This window comes from Salmo trutta, chromosome 1, assembly GCF_901001165.1.
Source record: "Salmo trutta chromosome 1, fSalTru1.1, whole genome shotgun sequence".
Taxonomy (NCBI): Eukaryota; Metazoa; Chordata; class Actinopteri; order Salmoniformes; family Salmonidae; genus Salmo; species Salmo trutta.
Window position 1 is genome coordinate 80,956,989 of NC_042957.1, and position 21,366 is coordinate 80,978,354.

Genomic DNA, 21,366 nt, shown 5'->3' on the forward strand with positions numbered 1-21,366 from the left:
TACCATGTCCAGACAGTTATAACTTCTGTCCTCTCTACCATGTCCAGACAGTTATAACTTCTGTCCTCTCTACCATGTCCAGACAGTTATAACTTCTGTCCTCTCTACCATGTACAGACAGTTATAACTTCTGTCCTCTCTACCATGTCCAGACAGTTATAACTTCTGTCCTCTCTACCATGTCCAGACAGTTATAACTTCTGTCCTCTCTACCATGTACAGACAGTTATAACTTCTGTCCTCTCTACCATGTAGACAGTTATAACTTCTGTCCTCTCTACCATGTAGACAGTTATAACTTCTGTCCTCTCTACCATGTCCAGACAGTTATAACTTCTGTCCTCTCTACCATGTCCAGACAGTTATAACTTCTGTCCTCTCTACCATGTAGACAGTTATAACTTCTGTCCTCTCTACCATGTAGACAGTTATAACTTCTGTCCTCTCTACCATGTCCAGACAGTTATAACTTCTGTCCTCTCTACCATGTCCAGACAGTTATAACTTCTGTCCTCTCTACCATGTACAGACAGTTATAACTTCTGTCCTCTCTACCATGTAGACAGTTATAACTTCTGTCCTCTCTACCATGTCCAGACAGTTATAACCTCTGTCCTCTCTACCATGTCTAGACAGTTATAACTTCTGTCCTCTCTACCATGTAGACAGTTATAACTTCTGTCCTCTCTACCATGTCCAGACAGTTATAACTTCTGTCCTCTCTACCATGTCCAGACAGTGATAACTTCTGTCCTCTCTACCATGTCCAGACAGTGATAACTTCTGTCCTCTCTACCATGTAGACAGTTATAACTTCTGTCCTCTCTACCATGTACAGACAGTTATAACTTCTGTCCTCTCTACCATGTCCAGACAGTTATAACTTCTGTCCTCTCTACCATGTACAGACAGTTATAACTTCTGTCCTCTCTACCATGTAGACAGTTATAACTTCTGTCCTCTCTACCATGTCCAGACAGTTATAACTTCTGTCCTCTCTACCATGTACAGACAGTTATAACTTCTGTCCTCTCTACCATGTACAGACAGTTATAACTTCTGTCCTCTCTACCATGTAGACAGTTATAACTTCTGTCCTCTCTACCATGTACAGACAGTTATAACTTCTGTCCTCTCTACCATGTCCAGACAGTGATAACTTCTGTCCTCTCTACCATGTCCAGACAGTGATAACTTCTGTCCTCTCTACCATGTCCAGACAGTGATAACTTCTGTCCTCTCTACCATGTACAGACAGTTATAACTTCTGTCCTCTCTACCATGTCCAGACAGTTATAACTTCTGTCCTCTCTACCATGTCCAGACAGTTATAACTTCTGTCCTCTCTACCATGTACAGACAGTTATAACTTCTGTCCTCTCTACCATGTACAGACAGTTCGAACTTCTGTCCTCTCTACCATGTCCAGACAGTTATAACTTCTGTCCTCTCTACCATGTCCAGACAGTTATAACTTCTGTCCTCTCTACCATGTACAGACAGTTATAACTTCTGTCCTCTCTACCATGTCCAGACAGTTATAACTTCTGTCCTCTCTACCATGTCCAGACAGTTATAACTTCTGTCCTCTCTACCATGTCCAGACAGTTATAACTTCTGTCCTCTCTACCATGTACAGACAGTTATAACTTCTGTCCTCTCTACCATGTCCAGACAGTTATAACTTCTGTCCTCTCTACCATGTCCAGACAGTTATAACTTCTGTCCTCTCTACCATGTCCAGACAGTTATAACTTCTGTCCTCTCTACCATGTACAGACAGTTATAACTTCTGTCCTCTCTACCATGTCCAGACAGTTATAACTTCTGTCCTCTCTACCATGTCCAGACAGTTATAACTTCTGTCCTCTCTACCATGTACAGACAGTTATAACTTCTGTCCTCTCTACCATGTAGACAGTTATAACTTCTGTCCTCTCTACCATGTAGACAGTTATAACTTCTGTCCTCTCTACCATGTCCAGACAGTTATAACTTCTGTCCTCTCTACCATGTCCAGACAGTTATAACTTCTGTCCTCTCTACCATGTCCAGACAGTTATAACTTCTGTCCTCTCTACCATGTCCAGACAGTTATAACTTCTGTCCTCTCTACCATGTACAGACAGTTATAACTTCTGTCCTCTCTACCATGTACAGACAGTTATAACTTCTGTCCTCTCTACCATGTAGACAGTTATAACTTCTGTCCTCTCTACCATGTAGACAGTTATAACTTCTGTCCTCTCTACCATGTCTAGACAGTTATAACTTCTGTCCTCTCTACCATGTCCAGACAGTGATAACTTCTGTCCTCTCTACCATGTCCAGACAGTTATAACTTCTGTCCTCTCTACCATGTCCAGACAGTTATAACTTCTGTCCTCTCTACCATGTCCAGACAGTTATAACTTCTGTCCTCTCTACCATGTACAGACAGTTATAACTTCTGTCCTCTCTACCATGTCCAGACAGTTATAACTTCTGTCCTCTCTACCATGTCCAGACAGTTATAACTTCTGTCCTCTCTACCATGTCCAGACAGTTATAACTTCTGTCCTCTCTACCATGTACAGACAGTTATAACTTCTGTCCTCTCTACCATGTCCAGACAGTTATAACTTCTGTCCTCTCTACCATGTACAGACAGTTATAACTTCTGTCCTCTCTACCATGTAGACAGTTATAACTTCTGTCCTCTCTACCATGTAGACAGTTATAACTTCTGTCCTCTCTACCATGTCCAGACAGTTATAACTTCTGTCCTCTCTACCATGTCCAGACAGTTATAACTTCTGTCCTCTCTACCATGTCCAGACAGTTATAACTTCTGTCCTCTCTACCATGTCCAGACAGTTATAACTTCTGTCCTCTCTACCATGTACAGACAGTTATAACTTCTGTCCTCTCTACCATGTACAGACAGTTATAACTTCTGTCCTCTCTACCATGTAGACAGTTATAACTTCTGTCCTCTCTACCATGTAGACAGTTATAACTTCTGTCCTCTCTACCATGTCCAGACAGTTATAACTTCTGTCCTCTCTACCATGTCCAGACAGTTATAACTTCTGTCCTCTCTACCATGTCCAGACAGTTATAACTTCTGTCCTCTCTACCATGTCCAGACAGTTATAACTTCTGTCCTCTCTACCATGTCCAGACAGTTATAACTTCTGTCCTCTCTACCATGTCCAGACAGTTATAACTTCTGTCCTCTCTACCATGTCCAGACAGTTATAACTTCTGTCCTCTCTACCATGTCCAGACAGTTATAACTTCTGTCCTCTCTACCATGTACAGACAGTTATAACTTCTGTCCTCTCTACCATGTCCAGACAGTTATAACCAGTGTTCCCCCTCTTTAGTCATCAGCTGTCATCTCCGCCCTGCCCTTCACTGTCAGAGAGAAACCCCTTGACTTGGACACTGTTTATTGTACTGTGCTGTTTCCTGGCAACATGACGTGTGAGTGCAAAGTGGAAGCCAAGGAAAGTTAGTGTGGAGAGGGGGGGGGGGGCCTACAGCAGCACCTAGATCTTCTGCACAGATTCTGTCAGACCTGGGCCCTGACAGTAAATCTCTGTAGGACAAAAATAATGGGTTTCCAAAAAAGGTCCAGTTGCCAGGACCACAAATACAGATTCCATCTAGACACCGTTGCCCTAGAGCACATAAACAACTGTACATACCTCGGCCTAAACATCAGCGCCACAGGTAACTTCCACAAAGCTGTGAACGATCTGAGAGACAACGCAAGAAGGACCTTCTATGCCATCAAAAGGAACATAAAATTCTACATACCAATTAGGATCTGGCTAAAAATACTGGAATCAGTTATAGGACCCATTGCCCTTTATGATTGTGAGGTCTGGGGTCCGCTCACCAACCAAGAATTCACAAAATGGGCCTCCCGGGTGGCGCACTGCATCGCAGTGCCACCAGGGATTCTGGGTACGAGCCCAGGCTCTGCCGCAGCTGGCCGCGACCGGGAGGCCAATGGGGCGGCGCACAATTGGCCCAGCGTCGTCCGTGTTAGGGAGGGTTTGGCCGGCAGGGATATCCTTGTCTCATCGCGCACTAGCGACTCCTGTGGCGGGCCGGGCGCAGTGCACGCTGATGTTTCCTCCGACACGTTGGTGCGGCTGGCTTCCGGGTTGGATGTGCGTTGTGTCAAGAAGCAGTGCGGCTTGGTTGGGTTGTGTTTTGGAGGACGCATGGCTCTCGACCTTAGCCTCTCCCGAGTCCGTACGGGAGTTGCAGCGATGAGACAAGACAGTAGACACTACCAAATGGATACCAGGAAATTGGGGAGAAAAAGGGGTAAAAAATAAAAAAATATTTCACAAAATGGGACAAACACCAAATTGCGACGCTGCAGGCAGAATTTTGCAACAACATCATTTGTGTACAACGTAAAACACCAAGTAATGCATGCAGAGCAGAATTAGGCCGATACCCGCTAATGATCAAAATCCAGAAAATAAACGTTAAATTCTACAATCACCAAGAAAGCGATTCCCAAACCTTCCATAACAAAGCCATCACCTAGAGAGAGATGAACCTGGAGAAGAGTCCCCTAAGCAAGCTGGTCCTGGGGCTCAGTTCACAAACACAAACAGACCCCACACAGCCCCAGGACAGCAACACAATTAGACCAACCAAATCATGAGAAAACAAAAAGATAATTACTTTACACATTGGAAATAATTTGTCAAAACTGACTAGACACCAAAACAGACAGAAAGGGGCAGGGACTACCTAGCTGAATCTGTCCAATAAGAAACATGTTTTTTGTTGCAAAACATTTTGCTACTATATCCACTAATGATTAGGAGCCAGGCAGAATAGTCCCGTAGCAACCTGGAGAAGAGTCCCGTAGCAACCTGGAGAAGAGTCCCGTAGCAACCTGGAGAAGAGTCCCGTAGCAACCTGGAGAAGAGTCCCGTAGCAGCCTGGAGAAGAGTCCCGTAGCAGCCTGGAGAAGAGTCCCGTAGCAACCTGGAGAAGAGTCCCGTAGCAACCTGGAGAAGAGTCCCGTAGCAACCTGGAGAAGAGTCCCGTAGCAGCCTGGAGAAGAGTCCCGTAGCAGCCTGGAGAAGAGTCCCGTAGCAACCTGGAGAAGAGTCCCGTAGCAACCTGGAGAAGGGTCCCCTAAGCATGCTGGTCCTGGGGCTCTGTTCACAAACACAAACAGACCCCACAGAGCCCCAGGACAGCAACACAATTAGACCCAACCAAATCATGAGAAAACAAAAATATAATGATTTTACACATAGGAAAAAATTTACAAAGAAACTGAGCAAACTGGAATGTTATTTGGCCCTAAACAGAGAGAACACAGCGGCAGAATACCTGATCACTGTGACTGACCCAAACTTAAGGAAAGCTTTGACTATGTACAGACTCAGTGAGCATAGCCTTGCTATTGAGAAAGGCCGCAGTAGGCAGACTTGGCTCTCAAGAGAAGACAGGCTATGTGCACACTGCCCACAAAATGAGGTGGAAACTGAGCTGTACTTCCTAACCTCCTGCCAAATGTATGACCATATATTAGAAACACATTTCTCTCAGATTACACAGACCCAGAAAGAGTTCAAAAACAAACCCAATTTTGATAGAATCTGTCACAGGCGTCAACATGAGTAGACCAAGGCGCAGCGTGTAAAGTGCTCATATTTCTTTTAATGACGACACTGAAACAAAAATAACAAAACGACAGCCAACAGTTCCGTCAGGTACATGAACAATTAAACGGAAAACAACTACCCACAAACCCCAAAGGAAAAACAGGCTGCCTAAGTATGGCTTCCAATCAGAGACAACGATAGACACCTGCCTCTGTGTCACGGATATTTAGGGCAGGAGGAAGGAGCAGAGTCAAATGCAGGATACGATTGTTCGGAAGGCCGAAGTTTATTGACACCCAACACACTAGGTGTATCAAAAGCACAGGGATCGCACAAAACCCCAAAAGGGAAAACAGGTAATCCAATGAAGAGGGAAAAATACGCACGGGGCGAGGGCCCGGCTAGAATCAATACTCCGAATATAAAAACGCTGGAGCAAAAACACAACGTACAACCCCACTGCCTGCTGACAAACAAACAATCCCGCACAACACACAACCCCAAAGGAACAAACTAAATACCCCCCCCCCCCCCACTAATGACAGAAACGAAAACAGGTGCGGACCTAGACAGACAAAACACAATGAACACAGAAACACAGATCGGCGGCAGCTAGTAGACCGGCGACGACGACCGCCGAGCGCCGCCCGGCCGAGGAGGGGCACCATTTTCTGTGGATACTGTGACACTCTGATTGGAAACCATACCAGGCCAAAACATAGAAAACAAAACATAGAAATAGAAATCTAGAAAAAGACCACATATAACCAGAAAACCCAAAACAACCACCTGTCACGCCCTGACCACTCTACTATGGAAAATGACCTCTTCCAAGGGTCAGGACGTGACAGAATCCCATATTTATTGGGTGAAATACCACAGTGTGCCATCACAGCAGCAACATTTGTGACCTGTTGCCACAAGAAACGGGCAACCAGTGAAGAACAAACACCATTGTAAATACAAACCCATATTTATGTTTATTTATTTCCTTTTGTACTTTAACTATTTGCACATAATATGACATTTGAAATGTCTTTATTCCTTTGGTGTTTAATGTTTATATCAGGAATCAAGTTAAAACTCAAGTGCAGACTATGTGAAGTAACAATGTTTATAGTAACAACAGGGGCAGGCAAACGACAGGTCGAGGCAGGCAGGGTCGATAATCCAGAGTAAAGGTCAAGGTACAGGACGGCAGGCAGGCTCAGGGTCAGGCAGGCGGGTACAGGGTCAGGACAGTCAAGGGTCAAAGAACCAGGAGGACGAGAAAAAGAGAGACTGGGGAAAAACAGGAGCTGAGACAAAACGCTGGTTGACTTGAACAAACAAGACGAACTGACACAGACAGAAAACACCGGTATAAATATCCAGAGGATAAGTGGGGAAGATGGGTGACACCTGGAGAGGGTGGAGACAGACACAGAGACAGGTGAAACAGATCAGGGCATGACAGTACCCCCCCCCCCCCCCCTTCCCAGGGCCATCACCTGGCGTTCCACCTGGGCGGATACCTGATTGACTGGGGTGCCGGCGGTGAAAGTCGGCGATGAGGGCCGGGTCCAGGATGTCTTTTGCGGGAACCCCAGCACCTCTCCTCCAGGCCATAACCCTCCCAGTTAACCAGGAACTGGAAACCCCTAACCCGTGGTCAAACCCTCAGGAGGCGTCTCACCGTGTACGCTGGCTGGCCATCGATGACACGGGGGAGGGATGGGCCTAGAAACAGAAGACAAAGGGCAGTCAGACATGGTTTTGTCACTAGACACAGAAAAGGTAGGAAAATTACGGAGGGTACGGGGCAACAGAGGACAAACAGCAGAGGGGCTAATGATCTTGGAGCGGGGGATGAAGGTCTCGGCTTCCGAGGTTGTGTGGCCACGGCACTATAGCGGCGTGCCAGCGCCTCAGGCTTGACCTTCTTGGATACCGGTCGGTGCTGCAGAAGAGAAGTGACCCGGGCCTTACTGAACCCCTCCCAGAGGTCCTGGTACTCTGCAGAGCTGGCGGAAGGTCCGGGGCAATCTCCAAGCCCCCAGGAAGACATTCAGGTGTGGGCAGGGCTGACTTCAGGCAATTAGTGTGGCAGGACAGGCTCCAGCCCACGATGGCACCAGTAGTCTAGTTAATGGAGGGATTGGAGACCCATGGGAATGGAGAGGGGTTGAGTGGGGATGGCCAGCTCGTGCGCCAGAGTAACGTCCAGGAGACTCACATCAGCACCCGAGTCGATAAGTACCTGGAGAGACTTGGACTGGTTGCCCCACAGCAGGGTGGCATGGAGAGGGGGCGAGTAAGGGGAGAATAACCATTATCTTTAAGACCCAGCAGTGTACTCACTCCAACGAATGAGCTAGGTCTCTTGAAGGGACAGGTGGACACAAAATGACCGGCAGTGTCGCAATACAGACAACTCTGGGTCTCAAGTCTGTGTACGCGTTCGGCTGGAGACAGCCTAGCCCTGCCGAGCTGCATCGGCTCATCAGTTCATCAGATGCTAGGTGGGATCCCTAAGTGAGCGATTGGGACCGCAATCGGACCTCTTCTCCCTCCTACATTCCGGTAGCCGACCATTGATCCGGATGGTTAAAGTGACGAGTGAGTTGAGATCCGTCTGCAGTTCTTGGGCTGCCAGCTCATCCTTTACCTCCTCAGATAATCCATGCAGGAACATGTCGAACAGCACTTCCTGGTTTCAGGGACCCTCCGCTGCTAGCGTGCGGAACTTCATTGCATAGTCTATCACACTGAGGGTGTCCTGCAGAAGGTGGAGTAACTTCCGGGCAGCCTCTCTCCCGGACACTGGAGGCTCGAAAACTTTTCTCACCTCTGCCACAAATACCTCCAGACTGAGGCAGACGGCGGATTGTTCCTCACACACCGCCGTGGCGCAGGCGAGTGCTCTCCCGGACATCAGCGTAATAATGTACGCTACCGTCGAGCGGTCCGAGGGGAACGAAGAAGGCTGCAGCTCAAAAACGAGGGAGTACTGGAAGAGAAAGACCCGGCAGGTTCTGGAATCTCCATCGTAGCGCTCCGGGGGAGGTAAGCGGGGTTCCCGGGAAACCGGGATGATGGCGCCGCTACCAGCCGCGTTACTGAGGGGCTGGGAGATTACCATCGTGGTAGGCTGCCTAGTAGGCAACCCACGGAATTGCTCCCGCATTGCGTCCAAGGCAAGGTCGTGACATACGGCCACGGCCTGGAGCTCTTCCATCAGACCGCGAAGCAACTCCTCGTGAAGGTACAGGACGACAGGCAGGCTCAGGGTCAGGCAGAGTGGTCAGGCGGGCGGATACAGGGTCAGGACAGTCAAGGGTCAAAAACCAGGAGGGCGAGAAAAAAAGAGACGGGGAAAAAAGGAACTGAGACAAACTGCTGGTTGACTTGAACAAACAAGACAAACTGGCACAGATAGAAAACACCGGTATAAATACACACAGGATAAGTGGGGAAGATGGGCGACACCTGGAGGGGGTGGAGACACGCACAAGGACAGCTGAAAGAGAGAGAGAGAGAGAGAGAGAGAGCAAGAGGGTGGACAGTTAAACAAACTCATCATTTTCTTATTATATAGTGAGGAGAGCTGTATGACCAATCATCTGTTATTATATAGTGAGGAGAGCTGTATGACCAATCATCTGTTATTATATAGTGAGGAGAGCTGTATGACCAATCATCTGTTATTACATAGTGAGGAGAGCTGTATGGCCAATCATCTGTTATTACATAGTGAGGAGAGCTGTATGACCAATCATCTGTTATTATATAGTGAGGAGAGCTGTATGACCAATCATCTGTTATTATATAGTGAGGATAGCTGTATGACCAATCATCTGTTATTATATAGTGAGGAGAGCTGTATGACCAATCATCTGTTATTATATAGTGAGGAGAGCTGTATGACCAATCATCTGTTATTATATAGTGAGGAGAGCTGTATGACCAATCATCTGTTATTATATAGTGAGGAGAGCTGTATGACCAATCATCTGTTATTATATAGTGAGGAGAGCTGTATGACCAATCATCTGTTATTATATAGTGAGGAGAGCTGTATGACCAATCATCTGTTATTATATAGTGAGGAGAGCTGTATGACCAATCATCTGTTATTATATAGTGAGGAGAGCTGTATGACCAATCATCTGTTATTATATAGTGAGGAGAGCTGTATGACCAATCATCTGTTATTATATAGTGAGGAGAGCTGCATGACCAATCATCTGTTATTATATAGTGAGGAGAGCTGTATGACCAATCATCTGTTATTATATAGTGAGGAGAGCTGTATGACCAATCATCTGTTATTATATAGTGAGGAGAGCTGTATGACCAATCATCTGTTATTATATAGTGAGGAGAGCTGTATGACCAATCATCTGTTATTATATAGTGAGGAGAGCTGTATGGCCAATCATCTGTTATTATATAGTGAGGAGAGCTGCATGGCCAATCATCTGTTATTATATAGTGAGGAGAGCTGTATGACCAATCATCTGTTATTATATAGTGAGGAGAGCTGTATGACCAATCATCTGTTATTATATAGTGAGGATAGCTGTATGACCAATCATCTGTTATTATATAGTGAGGAGAGCTGTATGACCAATCATCTGTTATTATATAGTGAGGAGAGCTATATGACCAATCATCTGTTATTATATAGTGAGGAGAGCTGTATGACCAATCATCTGTTATTATATAGTGAGGAGAGCTGTATGACCAATCATCTGTTATTATATAGTGAGGAGAGCTGTATGGCCAATCATCTGTTATTATATAGTGAGGAGAGCTGCATGGCCAATCATCTGTTATTATATAGTGAGGAGAGCTGTATGACCAATCATCTGTTATTATATAGTGAGGAGAGCTGTATGACCAATCATCTGTTATTATATAGTGAGGAGAGCTGCATGACCAATCATCTGTTATTACATTCTGAGAGACGAGAAAGAAGAGATATTGAAAGAGAGAGAGAGAGAGAGCGAGTGTGAAAGAGAGAGATATTGCAGATGAACATGAGCCTGCAAAGCTCTCCTCTATTCCAATGTAATGAGTTGCAGAAGTTTGAATATGTGGGTTTGAATACATTATTTGTTATTTGTATATGCTTTGTTCAAACTCCACCTCTGCTCTATGCTGCCATCTTGTGGGGTACTGTGATAGCACATCATCGTCAGGCTCGTGTTGACTCGACACCAAAACGGACAGAAAAGGGGAGGGACCACCTACCTGAATCTGTCCAATAAGAAACTCTTGTTTTTGTTGCAATAAGACTTTCAGTTGCCAAAACATTTTGCTACGATGTGCACTAATGATCTATTCATTAACTAATGTGTCCCCTGCTCTCTGTAGCCTCCAACCTCTCTCATCCAATTGGATTGTGGCTCCATACACCCATGAAGACTGCCTGGCCGCTATTCATTTAGGACCCAGGCAGTCTTCACGGGTGTGTGGAGCCACTCTCCAATAGGATGAGAGAGGTTGGAGGCTACAGGCATCCTACAGGCATCCAGGCATGGTTATAACATCTACAGAAGAGACAAGAATGTAGCTTCTCTACAGTAGAGGGAGGGTTTTGTCCTACCCTGGGGTTCATTTGTCAGCTGTTACAGCTTATTTACAGTAGAGGGAGGGGTTTTGTCCTACCCTGTGGATCATTTGTCAGCTGTTACAGCTTATGTACAGTAGAGGGAGTGGTTTTTGTCCTACCCTGTTGTTCATTTGTCAGCTGTTACAGCTTATTTACAGTAGAGGGAGGGGTTTTTGTCCTACCCTGTTGTTCATTTGTCAGCTGTTACAGCTTCTTTACAGTAGAGGGAGGGGTTTTTGTCCTACCCTGTTGTTCATTTGTCAGCTGTTACAGCTTCTTTACAGTAGAGGGAGGGGTTTTTGTCCTACCTTGTTGTTCATTTGTCAGCTGTTACAGCTTATTTACAGTAGAGGGAGGGGTTTTGTCCTACCCTGTTGTTCATTTGTCAGCTGTTACAGCTTATTTACAGTAGAGGGAGGGGTTTTTGTCCTACCCTGTTGTTCATTTGTCAGCTGTTACAGCTTATTTACAGTAGAGGGAGGGGTTTTGTCCTACCCTGTTGTTCATTTGTCAGCTGTTACAGCTTATTTACAGTAGAGGGAGGGGTTTTGTCCTACCCTGTTGTTCATTTGTCAGCTGTTACAGCTTATTTACAGTAGAGGGAGGGGTTTTGTCCTACCCTGTTGTTCATTTGTCAGCTGTTACAGCTTATTTACAGTAGAGGGAGGGGTTTGTCCTACCCTGTTGTTCATTTGTCAGCTGTTACAGCTTATTTACAGTAGAGGGAGGGGTTTTGTCCTACCCTGTTGTTCATTTGTCAGCTGTTACAGCTTCTTTACAGTAGAGGGAGGGGTTTTGTCCTACCCTGTTGTTCATTTGTCAGCTGTTACAGCTTATTTACAGTTTCATATTTCAGAAAAAATATGTGTGCACATGTGTATGTGTGTGTGAATGGGAATCAATTGTTGGTATAGTAAGGCATAGCTGTGTGTGTGTGTGTGTGTGTGTGTGTGTGTGTGTGTGTGTGTGTGTGTGTGTGTGTGTGTGTGTGTGTGTGTGTGTGTGTGTGTGTGTGTGTGTGTTTGTGTGTGTGTGTGTGTGTGTGTGTGTGTGTGTGTGTGTGTGTGTGTGTGTGTGTGTGTGCTATATGAACATTTTATGGAGAAACTACAACTACACACTACTACACTACTACACACACCATAATGCTTTGAATTCTGCTCATCTTTACCTTGCATCCTCTGTTGCTGCATGCATGCTCTCTCCTCACTCCCACTCCTGATGCTGTCGCTTAGCAACGCATATTCCAAGCGATGTGCAAAAAAACAACTAGCTGCAGAGGAGATTGAGAAGAAGAAGAGAACATGAACATCGGTTTATATTTTTTGTATGTTTTTTTGAGGGTCAGTGAAGTTAGCTAGGTAAATCTCTGGGTTATTTGACCAAACCTGTTGCAGTCACAGCTCTTGGTCGTTCTAAAGTCCGGCAGATGGCGCTGTTATAAAGAGAAGGGGCCAGTGGCTCTTTCATCAAGAATCGAAGAAGGAGTGGGAGACAAAAATAAAGGAGAAAAAAAAGGAAGGAGGCCGACCCGACCCGACACAAAACATAACGCACACCGATAGCTGTAGCGGGTCCATTAATGGACATAGAATAAACAGATAGCGAGCAAATACGCTTGTTCACGGAATTTAATCCCGTTGAGAGCAGGTCATGCTGTTCTCGCAAAGGTAATGAGCCGTAAAGCCCTTGGGTTTCGGCTTAGCAGCGCCCACAAACTGCAGCGAAACTGGAATGATTGGCAGCCCAGGTTGGTATCGCGCCACGGGGGAGGCAGTCTAAAATAGAACGGGGATTCGCTGGGCCTAACCTCAGCTTCTTTATTTAGCTAGCTAGCTAGTCAGACACTTTGGCTCCCACACGTTAGGGAAATGGCTTGATAACAGTAGCTAGCCAGCAAACAAGTCAGTTAACGCTCAAGCTTGATAACGTTATCCAAACTAGCTAACTACACTATCGAGGCTAACCAACACTTTGCGCATTTATTCTGACTCAAAACAACCTGCCGCATTGCTATGCTTTCCTCGTGTTTAGGTATACATGGCTAACTAGCTAACCTGGTAAGAGAAGACAATGATTGGAAGCTATTTCGGTAACAGTGGAAGTGGTGTTAACTAGCTATCGCTAGTTATTACTATTATTAGCCAGTATTCATTGTCACTGAGATGACATGTTACCTTCACTTGGTAGCCAGCTAGTTAACGTTAGTTGGCTAGCTGACGTTAGTTAACTCAAAGCCCACATCGTGGCAGCATATGACGTTGGCCAACTAGCTAACTAGCAGCTAACTATGGCTAGTGTTCGTTAGCTAGGTTCTAACTTTCTTCACCTTTGTCCCCAGAGCTTGTTAAATAGATAGCTACAGTACCAGTCGTTGGTTGGTTGTGCTTTGATAACGCGGTACCCGGAACAGTAAACTGATTTGACATCAAATGCTGTGCTAACGTATAGTGTGGCAACATTGTCTTTCTAGCTGGCTACCGAACGATTGGCCATCAGTGGGCAACGTTTGTCTTTCCTGCTGTCTTGTGTAACGTTATCTGGTCAACAATGATTAACTAGATAACGTCCGCTTGACAGTTGATATTGGCTACCTAGTAATCGCTCAAAAGTAACTAGCCAGAAGAGAACTAACTAGCTACTGGGTTTTAACGCTTGCTAACTGATTGCTAACCTGCTAGCTTTACTAGTTTGCGCGGTACCACCCTTGACCAGCAAACGAAAGCGATTTCGCAATGCTGTCAGCGGTTTGAATTCCGTGATTTGAATTGCACAGGGACATCAATAAAGTACATTATGCAAGTTAATCAGTTCTTGATCAAAGAGAGGGAGGTGGTGTTAAAACGTTCCTTCAGTTGAGACCTCCATTTGACGTTTCTGTTCAGACAAATGCTCATAGTCTTATAGAAACTATTCTACAGAGCTGTAAATTAGCTAGAATAATTTCTCCATCCATGTATCCAGTTGTTAAATCCTAGACTTGTAAACCAGATTGGGGTGAGATTGTCAAACTGTAGGGAGTGTGTCCATATAAGTTATGATGGGGTGGCAAGGTTGCTGGATCGAATCCCAGAGCTGACAGGGTAAAAATCTGTCCTCCTGCCCCTGAACAAGGCAGTTAACCCACTCTTCCCCAGTAGGCCGTCATTGTAAATAAGAATTTTGAACCACAGTCATTTAGCATCGATCAAGTACAAGTTGCGCTGACTGTCTTCCCTGGGGGATTTCACTGACTGTGTGTTTGTGTCCTGCCCCCCCTGTGTGTCTGTTCCTCTGTCCGCCTGCTTCAGAGGCGACAGCGTGTCAGCAGCTAGCCAGGACGGTGTGAAGTGCATCGCCAGCAGAGACCTGGGTCCAGCTGCAGCAGCTGTATACGACCCAACAGCAGTGGGAGTAACAACCTCGGACCGGCCTGTCTCCCCACCTCTCCTACATAATGATGCCTTCCCAGACACCGCAGACACACTGGACGAAGGGGGTGTGTGTTACTGTTACTGTCTTCTGTCTGCAGCATGTGGGCTGGCTGTCTGCAGCATGTTGGGGTGTGTGTGGGCTGGGGTTGGGTGCTACTGCCTGTCTGCAGCATGTTAGGGTGTGTGTGGGCTGGGGTTGGGTGCTACTGCCTGTCTGCAGCATGTTAGGGTGTGGGGTGGGTGTGGGCTGGGAGTGGGTGCTACTGCCTGTCTGCAGCATGTTGGGGTGTGTGTGGGCTGAGGTTGGGTGCTACTGCCTGTCTGCAGCATGTTGGGGTGTGTGTGGGCTGGGGTTGGGTGCTACTGCCTGTCTGCAGCATGTTGGGGTGTGTGTGGGCTGAGGTTGGGTGCTACTGCCTGTCTGCAGCATGTTGAGGGGTGGGTGGGGTGGGTGTGGGCTGGGGTTGGGTGCTACTGCCTGTCTGCAGCATGTTGGGGTGGGTGTGGGCTGGGGGTGGGTGCTACTGCCTGTCTGCAGCATGTGGGTGGGTGTGGGTGTGGGCTGGGGGTGGGTGGGTGTGGGCTGGGGTTGGGTGCTACTGCCTGTCTGCAACATGTTGGGGTGTGTGTGGGCTGGGGTTGGGTGCTACTGCCTGTCTGCAGCATGTTGAGGGGTGGGTGTGGGCTGGGGTTGGGTGCTACTGCCTGTCTGCAACATGTTGTTGGTACTGTAGTGATTTAAGTGAGCTACGACTGTTACGCCCCTTGCAGGTCTCACTGTAGGCAGACCTGCTACCCATTGCTCTAAAGAGTAAAGGGGGATTCGTAACAGGCCTGCCGACCTAGGCAGAGGTGCTGTGTATTATAGTAGCCTGGTTCAGGCCTGCCGACCTAGGCAGAGGTGCTGTGTATTATAGTAGCCTGGTTCAGGCCTGCCGACCTAGGCAGGGGTGCTGTGTATTATAGTAGCCTGGTTCAGGCCTGCCGACCTAGGCAGGGGTGCTGTGTATTATAGTAGCCTGGTTCAGGCCTGCCGACCTAGGCAGGGGTGCTGTGTATTATAGTAGCCTGGTTCAGGCCTGCCGACCTAGGCAGGGGTGCTGTGTATTATAGTAGCCTGGTTCAGGCCTGCCGACCTAGGCAGGGGTGCTGTGTATTATAGTAGCCTGGTTCAGGCCTGCCGACCTAGGCAGGGGTGCTGTGTATTATAGTAGCCTGGTTCAGGCCTGCCGACCTAGGCAGGGGTGCTGTGTATTATAGTAGCCTGGTTCAGGCCTGCCGACCTAGGCAGGGGTGCTGTGTATTATAGTAGCCTGGTTCAGGCCTGCCGACCTAGGCAGGGGTGCTGTGTATTATAGTAGCCTGGTCCAGGCCTGCCGACCTAGGCAAGGGGTGTTGTGTATTATAGTAGCCTGGTTCCGGATCTGTTTGTGCCGCCTTGCCAAGGGACAACAAGTGACAAAGACCATAGGAGCTAGTTGGCAAGACGGCACAAACAGATCTGAGACCAGGCTTGGGTTGTTATGGGGTCAGGTTAGCAGTACATGAGACCAGGCTTGGGTTGTTATGGGGTCAGGTTAGCAGTACATGAGACCAGGCTTGGGTTGTTATGGGGTCAGGTTAGCAGTACATGAGACCAGGCTTGGGTTGTTATGGGGTCAGGTTAGCAGTACATGAGACCAGGCTTGGGTTGTTATGGGGTCAGGTTAGCAGTACATGAGACCAGGCTTGGGTTGTTATGGGGTCAGGTTAGCAGTACATGAGACCAGGCTTGGGTTGTTATGGGGTCAGGTTAGCAGTAAATGCTGACACACCTGACAGCGGCTGTGTGTGAAATTACACCCTATTCTCTATATAGTGCACTACTTTAGAACAGGGCCCAATGGCACCCTATTCCCTATATCTATGCATAGTCACTTCACCCCCACCTACATGTACAAATGATCTCTAACCTGTACCCCCGCACACTGACTCGGTACCGGTACCCCTGTATATAGCTTCATTATGTTATTTTGTTTTTATTTTTTACTTTCGTTTATTTGCTAAATAATTTCATAACTCTTCTTGAACTGCACTAGAGGTCGATTATGATTTTTCACCGCCTATACCGATTATTGGAGGACCAAAAAAGGCCGATTTTATTTTATTTTTTTACATTTATTTTTTATAAAAAAAACATTTAATAATGACAATTACAACAATACTGAATTAACACTTATTTTAACTTAATATAATACATAAATACTATCAATTTAGCCTCAAATAAATAATGAAACATGTTCAATTTGGTTTAAATAATGCAAAAACAAAGTGTTGGAGAAGAAAGTTAAAGTGCAATATGTGCCATGTAAAAAAGCTAACGTTTAAGTGCCTTGCTTAGAACATGAGAACATATGAAAGCTGGTGGTTCCTTTTAAAATGAGTCTTCAATATTCCCAGGTAAGAAGTTTTAGGTTGTAGTTATTATAGGAATTATAGGACTATTTCTCTCTATACGATTTGTATTTCATATACCTTTGACTATTGGATGTTCTTATAGGCACTTTAGTATTGCCAGTGTAACAGTATAGCTTCCGTCCCTCTCCTCGCTCCTACCTGGGCTCGAACCAGAAACACATCGACAACAGCCACCCTCGAAGCAGCGTTACCCATGCATAGCAAGGGGAACAACTACTCCAAGTCTCAGAGCGAGTGACGTTTGAAACGCTATTAGCGCGCACCCGCTAACTAGCTAGCCATTTCACATCGGTTACACCAGCCTAATCTTGGGAGTTGACAGGCTTGAAGTCATAAACAGCGCAATGCTTGAAGAATTGCGAAGGGCTGCTGGCAAAACGCACGAAAGTGCTGTTTGAATGAGTGCTTACGAGCCTGCTGCTGCCTACCACCGCTCAGTCAGACTGCTCTATCAAATATCTTTTCATAGACTTAATTATAATAAACACACAGAAATATGAGCCTTAGGTCATTAATATGGTCGAATCCGGAAACTATCGTCTCGAAAACAAAACGTTTATTTTTTCAGTGAAATACGGAACCGTTCCGTATTTTATCTAACGGGTGGCATCCCTAAGTCTAAATATTCCTGTTACACTGCACAACCTTCAATGGTATGTCATAATTACGTAACATTCTGGCAAATTAGTTCTCAACGAGCCAGGCGGCCCAAACTGTTGCATATACCCTGACTCTGCGTGCAATGAACGCAAGAGAAATGACAATTTCACCTGGTTAATATTGCCTGCTAACCTGGATTTCTTTTAGCTAAATATGCAAGTTTAAAAATATTTACTGCTGTGTATTGATTTTAAGAAAGGCATTGATGTTTATGGTTAGGTACAGTCGTGCAACGATTGTGCTTTTTTCACAAATGCGCTTTTGTTAAATCATCCCCCTTTTGGCGAAGTTGGCTGTCTTTGTTAGGAAGAAATAGTATTCACACAGTTCGCAACGAGCCAGGCGGCCCAAACTGCTGCATATACCCTGACTCTGTTGGAGGTGACACATTTTCCCTAGTTAAAAGAAATTCATGTTAGCAGGAAATATTAACTAAATATGCAGGTTAAAAATATATACTTGTATATTGATTTTAAGAAAGACATTGATGTTTATTATGGTTAGGTACACGTTGGAGCAACGACAGTTCTTTTTCGCGAGTGCGCACCGCATCGATTATATGCAACGCAGGACAGGCTAGATAAACTAGTAATATCATCAACCATGTGTAGTTAACTAGTGATTATGATTGATTGATTGTTTTTTATAAGATAAGTTTAATGCTAGCTTGCAACTTACCTTGGCTTCTTACTGCATTCGCGTAACAGGCAGGCTCCTCGTGGAGTGCAATGTAAAGCAGGTGGTTAGAGCGTTGGACTAGTTAACCGTAAGGTTGCAAGATTGAATCCCCAAGCTGACAAGGTAAAAATCTGTCGTTCTGCCCCTGAACAAGGCAGTTAACCCACCGTTCCTAGGCCGTCATTGAAAATAAGAATGTTCTTAACTGACTTGCCTAGTTAAAAAATATAAAAAAAAAAAAAAAATCGGCAAATCGGCGGCCAAAAATACGGATTGTTATGAAAACTTGAAATCGGCCCTAATTAATCGGCCATTCCGATTAATCGGTCGACCTCTAAACTGTACTGTTGGTTAAGGGCTTGTAAGTAAGCATTTCACTGTAAGGTCTACTACACCTGTTGTATTCAGGACATGTGACAAATAAAGTTTGATTTGATATATAGTGCACTGCTTTAGACAAGGGCCCTGTTTGTATTAGTGTATCTATTGTTATGGTCACATTGTCCAGAGGTCAACCTGTAGTCATCATGTCATTGGACTGTAGACACCCAGTGTGTTCTGTGTAAATTACTAATAAACTGGTAGTGGTGTCTTTAGGACACATCCAGCTTCTCTCCCTCTTTCCTTCCTGGGTCCTCAGACTCACGTTGGCTTAATGTTTCTGTTGAAGTGAAAGAGAAAGCGACCTCACGCACTACAGAGATGAATCTGTCCCAGGCATCTGGAAGAAGGAAAACACCGGTTCCCCCACAGATGGTAGAGAAGTCTGAGTCTCAAATGGCACCCTATTCCCTATGTAGTGCACTACTTTAGACCAGGACCCAATGGCACCTTATTATCTCTATACTACTACTACTTGGGGTTAGTTTTCCCTCACGGCCATATCTCCATATTACAACGCTTGTTTACGGAAAACTGACGGAAGACCGAGTTTGACCACCTGTGCTAATTAGCCATCTGCTGCGCTCCTAACACCTGTGTGTAAGCTAACGGGGGAAGTGTAGTTTAGTCAGATAGCTGTATGGATCTGTGCTAAACTGCTACAGTAAGTTATTATTTTATTTGAAGGATTCTTTCTTGCTGATGAAAAATGAGGGCCATATGTTTCAAAAGCCGTATCGCAAGTGATGATTATTTAAGTTTGTGAACGTTAAAAAGCTGCGTTGGGATTGTAGTTCACATTAGCCAGTCGTTACCATGGGCCCTGTATCCATGAAGCATGTTAAAATGTTATTTGTCATAAGCTTCGTAAACAACAGATGTAGACTAACAGTGAAATGCTTCCTAACGAGCCCTTCCCAACAAAGAGAGAAAAATAGAAAAATAATAACACAAGGAATTAATACACAATGAGTAACGATTACTTGGTTATATACACGGAGTACCAGTACCAAATCAATGATTACATTGTTATATACAGGGGTTACCAGTACCCAGTCAATGATTACATTGTTATATACAGGGGTTACCAGTACCAAATCAATGATTACATTGTTATATACAGGGGTTACCAGTACCCAGTCAATGATAACATGGCTATATACAGTGGTTACCAGTACCGAGTCAATGATAACATGGCTATATACAGGGGTTACCAGTACCGAGTCAATGATAACATGGCTATATACAGGGGTTACCAGTACCCAGTCAATGATAACATGGCTATATACAGTGGTTACCAGTACCGAGTCAATGATAACATGGCTATATACAGTGGTTACCAGTACCCAGTCAATGATAACTTGGCTATATACACGGGGTACCAGTACCCAGTCAATGATTACTTGGCTATATACAGGGGATACCAGTACCGAGTCAATGATAACTTGGCTATATACAGGGGATACCAGTACTGAGTCAATGATAACTTGGCTATATACAGGGGTTACCAGTACCCAGTCAATGATAACTTGGCTATATACAGGGGTTACCAGTACCCAGTCAATGATAACTTGGCTATATACAGGGGTTACCAGTACCCAGTCAATGATAACTTGGCTATATACAGGGGTTACCAGTACCCAGTCAATGATAACTTGGCTATATACAGGGGTTACCAGTACCCAGTCAATGATAACTTGGCTATATACAGGGGTTACCAGTACCCAGTCAATGATAACTTGGCTATATACAGGGGTTACCAGTACTGAGTCAATGATAACTTGGCTATATACAGGGGTTACCAGTACCCAGTCAATGATAACTTGGCTATATACAGGGGTTACCAGTACCCAGTCAATGATAACTTGGCTATATACAGGGGTTACCAGTACCCAGTCAATGATAACTTGGCTATATACAGGGGTTACCAGTACCCAGTCAATGATAACTTGGCTATATACAGGGGTTACCAGTACTGAGTCAATGATAACTTGGCTATATACAGGGGTTACCAGTACCCAGTCAATGATAACTTGGCTATATACAGGGGTTACCAGTACTGAGTCAATGGTAACTTGGCTATATACAGGGGTTACCAGTACTGAGTCAATGATAACTTGGCTATATACAGGGGTTACCAGTACCCAGTCAATGATAACTTGGTTATATACAAGGGTTACCAGTACTGAGTCAATGGTAACTTGGCTATATACAGGGGTTACCAGTACTGAGTCAATGATAACTTGGCTATATACAGGGGTTACCAGTACCCAGTCAATGATAACTTGGCTATATACAGGGGTTACCAGTACTGAGTCAATGGTAACTTGGCTATATACAGGGGTTACCAGTACCCAGTCAATGGTAACTTGGCTATATACAGGGGTTACCAGTACTGAGTCAATGGTAACTTGGCTATATACAGGGGTTACCAGTACCCAGTCAATGGTAACTTGGCTATATACAGGGGTTACCAGGACTGAGTCAATGGTAACTTGGCTATATACAGGGGTTACCAGTACCCAGTCAATGATTACTTGGCTATATACAG

The 21,366-nt window shown here is 45.4% G+C and overlaps 1 protein-coding gene across 1 annotated transcript in view; it reads left to right on the forward strand.

The window, feature by feature from the left end:
- Positions 1 to 12,642: 12,642 nt before the first annotated feature.
- Positions 12,643 to 21,366, forward strand: part of LOC115208725 (serine/threonine-protein kinase SMG1-like) — a gene marked incomplete in the record, with an annotated part of 97,587 nt that continues 88,863 nt past the window's right edge. The window contains 2 exon segments of the mRNA XM_029777045.1: positions 12,643 to 12,976; positions 14,517 to 14,704. Coding sequence (XP_029632905.1) covers positions 12,900 to 12,976; positions 14,517 to 14,704 — 265 coding nt within the window.